The sequence below is a fragment of the Eulemur rufifrons genome, chromosome 7 (assembly GCF_041146395.1).
Source record: "Eulemur rufifrons isolate Redbay chromosome 7, OSU_ERuf_1, whole genome shotgun sequence".
NCBI lineage: Eukaryota > Metazoa > Chordata > Mammalia > Primates > Lemuridae > Eulemur > Eulemur rufifrons.
The window spans coordinates 280,134,583-280,145,519 of NC_090989.1; the positions used below are offsets into that span (position 1 = coordinate 280,134,583).

Genomic DNA, 10,937 nt, shown 5'->3' on the forward strand with positions numbered 1-10,937 from the left:
CCTCAGCCTCTCCAGTAGCTGGGACTACAGGCATGTGCCACCACACCTGCCTAATTTTTTGTAGAGATGAGTCTCACTATGTCGCTCAGGCTGGTCTTGAACTCCTGGGCTCAAGTGATCCTCCCGCCTCAGCCTCCCAAAGTGCTGGAATTACAGGAGTTGTGAGCCACTGTGCCCAGCCCACCACTATTTCTTGAGTGCTTGTGTGCCGGGTACTGCTCGGAGTCCTTCATAGGTCATAACTGAATTGTCCCAACACCCTTCGAGGAGACTAAGTCTCAGAAATGTCATGGTGCTTGCTCAAGTCCTATAGTGGCAAAGCTGGGGTTTGAATCCAGGTCTGTGTGGTGCCCTGACAGCACTCTCATCCACTGTATTAATACTCAGAATACAAACTAAACACCTCCTGAGGCCGGGCGCGGTGGCTCACGCCTGTAATCCTAGCACTCTGGGAGGCCGAGGCGGGAGGATTGCTTGAGCTCAGGAGTTCGAGACCAGCCTGAGCAAGAGCGAGACCCTGTCTCTACTAAAAATAGAAAAAATTAGCCAGGCGTGGTGGTTCACACCTGTGATCCCAGCACTCTGGGAGGCTGAGGCAGGAGGATCGCTTGAGCCCAAGAGTTTGAGGTTGCTGTGAGCTAGGCTGACACCACAGCACTCTAGCCCTGGCATCAGGGTGAGACTCTGTCTCAAACAAACAAACAAACAAACAACCTCACCTCCTGTGTGACAAGGATTCCTATCTCTGCTTTCCTTTCTGGGCCCACCTCCTACCTCTCCCTCTTGCCTCTGCCTCAGCCAGTCCTGTGAACTTGCAAATCCATTCCTGTGTTTAGTCTTTGCCCTTTCTGTTCCTTCTGCCAGGAATGCTCTTCCACCATTGTTGGCTCAGCTGGTGTGGGAGAGATTTCTAGTGTTCATCCACACGACTTTGTCTTTCCTGCCCAGACACCCAGGAGCACTGCCCTTCCCGGAGGGGTCATGGCACTAACTCTGGCCACTGGGCTCTGAGTGTAAGTGAGGGAGAATCACTTCCAGGCCGAGGCGACGAAGAGCCCTTTCAGAACTATCCAGCTCTAGTTCTGCGCCACGGTGGTGATTCTGGAAGTCTTGTGCTGAGATAGAAGCAGGCTAAGTCGCCGAGTCACCACGTGGCGGCGGCAGCCTAGGGGACTTAGCTGTCTGACTTAGATGGACTTTGCATGGTCAAGAAATAAACCTGTACTGTGCTAAATCTCTGAGATTTAGGGATTAATTTGTTACTGCAGCATCGCCTATCTATACTGACCAATATGGCTGATCCATTCAGGTCTCAGCTCAAATACCACCTTCTCTGATCACCGAATAGTCATATAAAGTGGTGCTAGTTCTCTCTCGCCATGTTTTTATTTTCCCATAACACTTATCTAATCGTTTATTGGCTTACTTCTTTATCGCCTGCCTCCGCCGCTAGAATGTAAGCTCCATGCGGGCGGGGCCTTTGACTGCCTGCATCCTTGGCGCGCAGCCCAGTGCCTGGCATATCTAGGCACTCAATAACTGTCTGAATGAACGAATGCATTTATTGAATGAGCGAGTAAAATAGTGGAATTTGATATTGCTACCTGTGTTTTTCTTACTCTGATTGGACACAAAGCCTCGGACCATCAGAAAGCTGGAAGCAGTGGTTACCCTTCCGATTTTTAGAGCATCGAAGCTGGTTTAGGACCTTCCTCCTCCCCTCTCGCCATGTTTACAGGTGAGGGAATGTGGGTCTGTTAGGAAAGTGACTCATCCCAGGTCCCCAGGTGAGTCTGGGGCTGAGCCATAACCTGTCCCTGGGTCTCTGGACTCCTGGTCCAGTGCTCTTTCCACTGAGCTGAAAGTATTTCCTAAGCACACTTGCCTCTTACTCCCCACCCACTGTGTCATCCAGCAGCTCCAAGCAAATCATTCTGTGAGGACCGATGGGTAGGACTGGGCAGCGCTGGGACGGAGTCAGAGATGAGAGCCGGGAATGCACCAACAGCATCATCCGGGACAGGAGCTTGTGGTTTTGTCTCACATCTTTTTTAACAAAAACAGAGCGCAGGATGGTGTATTCGGTCCCCCGAGGCATTTGGTTGAGTGCTCTGTTCCTCAGGGGCTGAGCCTGCCCCGGGCAGGTTGGACATAGCTGCCCCGTCCTGTGTGCTCCACAGCGCGCTGTTCATCAGTGATAGCACCTGTCACATTTTCCTCTGAAAAACATAGTGTTCATTTTTCTTCTAAATGTAAAAGTGTTATATGCTTATTGTAGAAAATTTGGAAAATATAGAAATATATGAATGATAAAATAAAGGTCATCTATAGTCCCCCAATCTAGTGATAACTATTTCAACATTTTCAAGCTTGTATTCAGCCCTTTTTTCTCTAAACATGTGAATAGCAAAGTCACCTGTACCCCAGACGTCCCCAGGCCCCACCAGCTGGAGTAAAAAGGTGACATGTCCTTTAGGGGGCCCTCTTCCCTCTGTCCTGCTGGACAGCACCGTGACTTCCTCCAAGGCCTTTCTATCTGGGAGTCCCTGGAGGAGCCACATACGAGCGCTCAGCCAAGTTTTTCCACTTTGGGCTCCTTGCGGATGTCCCTACCCTAAATCCCCTGAGGGTGGACCTGTTGCTGTCCCTGCCATGGAGCCTGCAGGGAGAATCCTGTCCCCTGCCCTTCAGCCCTCCTTCTCCAGGTGATGCCCTCGTGGCAAGCCTGGGAGGCACCAGAGGGTCCTGGCCAGGAGCAGGGACAATGTTCCTTCTCCAGGACTGCGTAGGCTGCACTTAATCACCCAGATCCCAAAGCAGCTGTGCCCGTGCCCTGGGTCTTCCCAAGTTCCACGTGAAAATGCCTCCTTTAGCTTGGCTTGCAGCCCTTCTCTCTGGAGGTATCTTTGGTCTGTCACCTAGTACGTCCCTTCTCTGAGAAGAGCACCCCTTCTCTGCCCATGAACTTCCAGTGGGGGCTAGCTACCAGCCATCCCTCGGACCTGGCTGCAGGTTTGGGACAGGGCCCAGGTTGGAGATACGATAGAGTCATTCCCTGGGATTTTCTGAGTTGAAAATAAGTGGACAGTCCCTCTTGGGTGGCAAAACTCTGAGCTGGGAGGCCAGGAGTTGCCTCCTACAGCTATAGTGAGAAGAAAGAAAGGAGAGCGTCTTGGAGAAGATCTGTGTCTGGATCCAGCTGTGCCTAAAACCAGCTGCACCCTGCTCACTGCTCATCTGAGCTCCGTGAGTCAAAAGCATCCCACCATCTGCCAAGCTGGTGCCAGACTCACAAGTAGTGAGGCCTGAGGAAACAGGAATAGGTTAGTCCCTGCCCTGGGTGGGGTGGGAGACAGACTCCACCGTTCTTGGTGTCCCCACCCCTCGGCCCTGGCCCCGGGGGCCATGAAGTATTGAGAGGGTGGGTGTGTGCTCCCAAACTGGTAGTTCAGGGATGACCAGATTCCAGAACCCAGTGTAGGCCCAGCTGGGCTTATTGATGTGACTGAACAACCTCAGGGTCATTTGCCAGCTCCCACTGTAATGCTACAAATTCTTACCGCTACCTGTGAGCTTGGACAGGTAGAGACCAGCCACTGCTTAGTTGTGTGACCTTGGACAAGTTTTCTCATTTCTCAAATGAGGATGCTAACAGTATCTACCTCAGGGGGTAGCCAGGAAAATTAAATGAACTAATCCATACAGAGGGGTTTGCTGTTCTTGACATTTCTATTTTATTTATTTATTTATTTTATTTTTATTTTTTTTGAGACAGAGTCTCACTTTGTTGCCCAGGCTAGAGTGAGTGCCGTGTCGTCTGCCTAGCTCACAGCAACCTCAAACTCCTGAGCTCAAGGGATCCTCCTGTCTCAGCCTCCCGAGTAGCTGGGACTACAGGCATGCACCACCATGCCCGGCTAATTTTTTCTATATATATATTTTTAGCTGTCCATATAATTTCTTTCTATTTTTAGTAGAGATGGGGTCTCGCTCTTGCTCAGGCTGGTCTCGAACTCCTGAGCTCAAACGATCCGCCCACCTCGGCCTCCCAGAGTGCTAGGATTACAGGCGTGAGCCACCGCGCCCGGCCTTCTATTTTATTTATTTATTTATTTAGAGACAGGGTCTCTCTCTGTCACCTGGGCTAGAGTGCAGTGGCGTCATCATAGCTCACTGCAGACTTAAACTTCTGGGTTCAAGGGATCCTCCTGCCTCAGCCTCCCGAGTAGCTGGGATTACAGGCATGCACCACCATGTCTGGCTAATTTTTATATTTTTTGTAGAGATGGAGCCTTGTTCTTGCTCAGGCTGGTCTTGAACTCCTGGCCTCAAGCGATCCTCCCACCTCGGCCTCTCAGAGTGCTGGGATTATAGGCCTGAGCCACCGTAACCATCCTTGTTCTTGCCATTTGCTAGTACTGTTCATGATTGTCAGCTTAGCGCTTTGCACAGGCGAGGCACCAAGTGGGAGCTTAGTAAGTCTGTGTCCAGTGAACGAAGGGATGGACACAACTGGTGTGCATACCCTGTGCCAGAGGAACACACACACGGTCACACACACACACATACTCTACCTTGCTCTAGTGTGCACACGCATGCACACACACACACAGAAGCGCCCAGATTGCAGTGCCCTGTGCAGTGGCCCTCCTGGGAGGCCCGGCCATCCCTACCCCGACATCTCTGGAGAGCAGGCTGCAGCTCTCCAAGGCTCTGGGCTGTCGTCCCAGCTCCACGTTGCGCGGAGTGCAGCTGGAGCCTGGCTCAGCCCTACACCACATATCAAGGGCAGCCGGACCTGCGGTGTCCTAGGAGCCAGGGAAGTATGCGTGGGGAGCTGGTTAACCTGGGAGGACCAGGGGCTTGCTGGAGTTCTTGCTTCCAGACCTTCTGCTCTCCGGAAGCTCTCCCTCCACACCCCCTGGGGCCCCCAGTCTCTTTCAATTCCCCTACTTGCCCAAGCAGCACCCCCAAGTCCTGCCTGGGGGCTCTTGTGGGGTCCTGCCTGGTCTTTTCACTGGAGGTAGAGGGGCTTGTCTGTGGGCCTGGGTTGGACTCTCGACTGGCTGCCTGCCTAACCCCATCCCTTTCAGAGGATCCCCCCACCCAGGCAACCCATCCACCCAGCTCCTGGCCCCAGCCTTTCCCTTGCGCTACGATGTGTCAGTCTCTGCATGTTCTGGGCAGCATGCTGCCTGCTGTGCTAGTGGCCCCAGCCTTGTGTGGGATGCTGCTTACAGCACTGTGTGTTGGAGACAGTGCCTTTGGCTGGGTGTGGGTGCGGCCCTCACGGTGCAATATCCACCCCCCCCCTCGTGCCTTACTGTTTTGTGTGGAATGTCTTAGTGTGCCATATAGACTGCCAGTGGGCTGCGTTTTCGCCCACTGCATATTATACTCAGGACATTAACCCTTTGTGTGACTGCTCCAGGTCCCTGAGCCCTGAACAGATAAGGGGGGGAGGGCACCTCTCTTCTGGGCGCTCTCCATCTCCATCCCCAGCCCTCGGTTTCACCAGGTCCCAATATGCCTGAGTCTCCAGGCGCGGCTTAAGCTCAGAACACCTGGCAGAGGGGAGGAGAACCCTAGTCTAGGGTCCTGCTGAGTGCAGAGCTCTTACTGCGCACCCCACTACCCACGCTCCTTTGCCATAGGGACCCAGGACGGGTGGGGAGTTCCCAAACCCCTCAGCTGGTCCCTTTCTGTGCCCAGCTCCCAACAAAGGCGGTCGACCACGTGCCCCTACTCGACGCGGGCCTAGGCTGGGCACGCACACGGCCTCGCGCCCAGGCTCCGGCCAGGGCTGGATCCCGTCGCTGCGCAGCTCCCCCGAGGGGCGCGGAGTAGCGCCCCAGTAGCCTCGCCGCCCCCGGCCGTGCCTCGCCCACTCCCAGCCACAGCCGCTGCAGCGCCCTGGAAGCGGCGCTAGGGGGAGCTCTGGCAACTGGCTTGGCGGCTTGAATCAGAACCGTGCCCCCAACAGCTATTTCCCTGGACTTGCAGGGACTGGGAGGGAGGAGACGCTCGTTCCCCCTCTTCAGCTGCTCCAGACTCTTCCCGTGGGAGGCCGAGAAAACAGCCCTGGGGGGTGAATGTGCCTTTCCTCCCCGTAACTCTCGCCTCCAGAGCCCCCTTCCCCCCCAACCCCCATCGCGGACCTTCGCGGCCCCTCGCGTTCTGCAGTGTCCCTGAGAACTTCGCCTTGCGCGACACCGGGATCCAGAGCCGAGCGGTCCCCTGGGACTGGCTTGCGTCCGCCTCTCGGAGTCTGGCTTGGGGGCCTCTCGGCGGCAGCCCCCGCTCCAGCTGCAGGAGGCGCGAAGGCCGGCCGTGGGGAGCGAGCCGTCCTGCGGGGCGCTGCGAGGCTCGCGCGGAGAGTGGGGTGTGGGGGCGAGAGGGCTAAGCGAGAGCCAGGCAGCTTTGGGGAGGCAGCCAGAGACGGAGACACCGGGAGAGACGCTATCAAAACGAATAGCAAGCAAGCTGCTACTTTGCTTTCTTTTTTTTCCCTGTTGTTTCTTTCCTAACCCCTCTTTGCAAAGCTGGAACCACCCCGCGCGCCCCCGGGCCCGAGTCGCGGCTGCAGATGTGAATTTGGTTCCAGTGGGGACAACGCGAGCTTCCCCCGGGCCTTGGCACATTCTCCCACTCTGAGGTCATTCCGTAGGTGGTCAGGAGGGAGAGCGCGCCTGGAGCCTTCCTGCCTCCATCCACCGGGGAGAGAGGGAGGGAGGCGAGGCGGGCGGGAGGGAGAGGAGAGGGAGAGGGGAGGAGCGCGAGGAGGGAGGGAGACGCCGCCAGCACACCACCAAGTGGCACCGAGCAGTGATAACAAACTCAACTTAAAAAAAAAGGAAAAAAGAAAAGGAAAAAAACTTCCCCAAGTTGCAGCCTGAGACGTGCGGACGTGCGGGTGGAGACGCAGGGCAGGGAGTGTGGGTGGCCCTGAAGCCCCCCCGGCCTCCCCCAGCTGCTCTCCCTGGCCACAGAGAGCTCAGACTTGAGGCTGACCAGGCCCTGCGCCCCTGGATGAGCAGGAAATGTGTTGAAGGCTGGCTCAGCTTCCTGCTGGAGACCCCTGGGGCGACCGGTTCCCATGGGGGGGCAGGACCCCCCAGCAACCACCATCACCCTCCTTCCCTCTCCCACCCCCAACCCAGCGGATGTGGGCAGATCCTGCCCATCCAGGCCCCAGAGAGCGGGGGTTTACATGAAGGGGTGTCTCTCCCCACCTCCCTCTATTTCTCCCCGCCGCCCCCAGGCTGATCTAAAAACAAGGCACCACCATCCTCTATAGTCGACTTTTTATTAAGATTATAAATTTAAACAAATAATCTGAACAGTTTTACCCGGTGATATACAATTCAGTATGCACAAAAATACAGGGAAATGAGGGAGAAGGGCTGAAAAAGGAAGGTTGGCAACTTGTTTTGGAGTCCACATGGTGCTGATGGCAGAGAACCAGAGGGGCTACCGACGAACCCCACCTTTTTACAACAAAAGGCTTTAAATTAAACAAAATCTATCGAGCTGAAGACACAGGACGGGGTTCTCACAGGCTCGAACAATGCTGGTTTCATGAAATGCAACCAAAGGCTGAATGAGGGCAGTGCAATTTGGAAGCACACACACACAAACACCACAGCTGACCAGGAACTTAGTGAAAAGTCTCCAACGCAGTCGGCGGTCCCGGCCCCTCCCTCCCCGGGGGCCGCCGGGGATCCAGGTGAAGGAATCGACTTCCTTTTTTGTTTAGTGAGGACCGCAGTGCTGGGCATGATGGGAAATGTAGTCCGCCGTGCCCGCCCCCCACCCCTTCCCCAAACACTGTCCGAGAGTGTCGGGGTGTCAGGCGCCACCCGCGAGTCCGGGAGACGCATGGAGGAGGGGAGAACCGAGCCAGAGGGGCGGGGAGACGCGGGGTTCAATACACCCGCCCCGGGAAGAAAAGAAAAAAAAAAGTTGAAGTGTTTTCATTTCTGCCTTCTCATTTTGAGAACTTTGGAGTCCGCCCCCAGAGAGGAAATGTGACCCAAACGTCCCTTTCGGAGATAGAGTTTGCCTTTGTTTTTGCTCAGGATTTCACAAGACCCATTCCTCACCCCACGGAGGGACTCGGGAGAGCGGAACGTCGGGCTTCCTGGGTCTGACAACTGATTGCAATCGGCGTCCCAGGCCCGGCGCCCTCCTGCGCTGCGCCCCCGGCGCGCCCCGGCGGCCCGGACGCCCTGCCTCGCCCCCGGCTGCCCGGCACCTCCTCCGGGCAGCAGCCCTCCCTCACGTGGCAGGCTCCTCGCTAAACACCACTGCAATCACTACAATAAAAAGAAAAAAAAGAGTAGGAGAAACACAAAGCATACTTAAATAGGCGCTTTTTCTCTCTGCAAAAATAAAGTCCAAGATTTTAGATTTCTTTTTTTATTTTACAATTTATAAAACATCAGCCGCCTCCCTCTGCTTGCCCCCAGCTCTGCCCCGAGTGGCCTGGCGCCCGCTCGCTCCCTCCTCTCGCCCCTTGGCCAAGTCTTTGTCTGGCCCCAGCCCCGTGGGGCCCCGGGTCCCTGTGCCCTCGGGGGTCCCTAGAAGGCGACAATGGCTCGAGTCCAGGCGCCGAGGCTGGCGAGCGCCTGCTTGGCGCACAGCTGCCCGTTGAGCGGCGGCGGCTGCTCGGAGGAGTCCGGCTGTCGGCTCACCAGCCCGGAGAAGCCCGAGCCAAAGATGGAGATCAAGTTTGAGATGTTGGACGCGTCCGGGGACGAGTCTGGGCAGAAGTCCTCGAAGCGGGCGCGCTTGCAGGGGGCGAACGGGGCGCCCCCGGGGGGCTCGGCCCCCAGGTCGCCCGCGTCCTCCTCGTCTTCGTCCTCCTCCTCCTGACCAGGGTAATACTTGCGCTTGCAGCCGGTGGTGGACGCCAGGCCCGGTCCCGGAGCGCCCTGGCCGCAGCAGGGGCAGTGGGCGGAGGCGCAGCAGTCCTGGTGCAAGTAGCCGTTCTCCACCGTAGTCACCACGTGAGTGTCCAGGTCCAGCACGGTGGTCTGGCTGCTGCAGTGCACGCCGAAGTCCGAGGGGGCCGGGTACGCGCCCCGGTAGAAGCCGGGGGAGGAGGCGGGTGCCGGGGAGGCGGGCGGGGAGGCGGCGGCGGCCGGAGGGGTGGCCCCTGGGGGCGCGGAGGGCACGGAGCAGGCAGCCGAGGCGCGAGGGTCCCGCAGGCAGAGCGCAGCGGGCGCAGGCGGCGGCAGAGGCAGCGGCAGCGGCGCAGGACCCGGCTGCAGCGGCTCCAAGGGCTGCCCGCGGTGGGGCGCGCCGTGCGGCGGCTGGAGCGCGGCGCACCCGGGCAGCTCCGAGAGCGCCCCCGCGCCGCCCGCGGGCGCCCCGGCCGCCGCCGCCGCGCAGCCCCTGGGCGCCGGGTGCTGGTGCTGGTGCAGCTGCTGCTGGAGATGCAGCTGGTGGAGCTGGTGGAGCTGGTGCAGCTGGTGCCGGGCGGCCGGCTCGCGCGCCTCCGCGTCCCCGCCGCCGCCAAGTTGGAGCGGGCCGAAGTCAGCCGCGCTGGCCGGCATGCCCGGTGCCGCGTACGCGAGGTGCTGGTGCTGGTGGTGGGGCGGCTGCTGCTGTTGCTGCGGCTGCTGCTGTTGCTGCGGCTGCTGCTGCTGGCGCCGGTAGAGCTCAGCGTAGCGCTCGCTCAGGTAGAGCTGGCGCGCGTTGCGGAGCACGTAGGACACCAGGAGGTTCTTGTGCAGCTTGATGCCGCCGCGCTGGGTCCGGGAGCTGTGGATCTTGCGCAGGGAGATGCTGATCAGGCTCTGGGCGTCCAGGGCGCACTCCATGCTCCCGCGGAGACGGCGGCGGCCAAGCAGCCGCCGCCGCTGCTGCTAGTGCTGCTGCTGTTTCTTTCTCCAGCCGGGCGCCTGGGCGCGCCAGGCAGGGGGAACCGAGCCCGGGTCAGCGGGTCGGCTGCGCTCCGAGAGGCGCCGCCACCATGCGCTGCGCGCCACCCGCAGGCTCGCGCTCCCCAGACGGCGCCAAAGCAATGAGCCTCGGCCGGCCCCGGCCCCAGCTATTTAGCTGGGTGCCCGGGCCCCGCCCTACATCAGATGAGCCAATAGGAGTGCCCAGAGCCTCCCGAGTGACAGGCGCTGCCCGCCCCAGGGCCACTTGGCTGGCCAATCAGACCAAGGCGGTTCCTTTGTGCTATTCAAATACCGAACGGACCCCGGGCCTCCAACGCCGCCGCTGCCTCGAATGTTCTCCCGGGGCCGCCGCGCCGCGCGGGACTCGGAGCCGCCGGGGCCGCGGTCTGCAACACGGGCCCGCCTCGTAGCAGCCACGTCAGAGCCCGCGGCTGCCCTCGGCTTAGCTCCTGGGAGCCGAGGGTCGGCTCACCTGAGTGCTGTGGCGACGGCTCCTCCCCCTTCCGCAAGCCTGGGCCTCACCTGCGGCAGGTGCTCTCGGCTCCCCACTCCCGGCCATGCGGCGCCTCCTCTTTCTCACCTGCCGGCCCCCAGGTGACCCGCGGGAGCCAAGGCCTCTGCTAGTGGGGCCGTCGACTTGACACCGAGGGACATCAAGGGAGAGAGGTTGGGGATACGTAGAGAATGTTGGACTTGATCCCCTGTCATTTGGGCCGAGGGACCTCTGGGAATGCTCACGGAACGGCTGTTCTCCCCATTTGCCTGACGGGAAAAACCAATACATCGTGAATTGTGATCTCCTCTGACGGAGAAAGTTCAAGACATGCCCCAGAAAGGCGTGGACCTCGCAACCAGCTGAGCCCCCAAGGCGTCCTGAGAGCCTGACGTTGAGTTTCCTAAATCTCCAGTTCTGTAACCTTTCCTTTCTTGCCTAATCATAATGACAATGGGGACTATTATTATGGGCCCACTGTGGGGCAGGCCCTTCGCAGAACCGCCCTTTGGCCTCACTCTAACGGTAGCAGAGCA

The 10,937-nt window shown here is 58.7% G+C and overlaps 1 protein-coding gene across 1 annotated transcript; it reads right to left on the reverse strand.

The window, feature by feature from the left end:
- Nucleotides 1-8,302: 8,302 nt before the first annotated feature.
- On the reverse strand, nt 8,303-9,998 carry IER5L (immediate early response 5 like). Its single transcript, XM_069474750.1, has one exon. It carries the CDS (start codon nt 9,822-9,824, stop codon nt 8,580-8,582), a length of 1,245 nt encoding a protein of 414 aa, XP_069330851.1. The 5' UTR covers nt 9,825-9,998; the 3' UTR covers nt 8,303-8,579.
- Nucleotides 9,999-10,937: the final 939 nt, after the last annotated feature.

Excerpts from the sequence above, each read along its gene's own strand:
- IER5L (XM_069474750.1), bottom strand. The coding sequence starts at position 9,824 with ATGGAGTGCGCCCTGGACGCCCAGAGCCTGATCAGCATCTCCCTGCGC.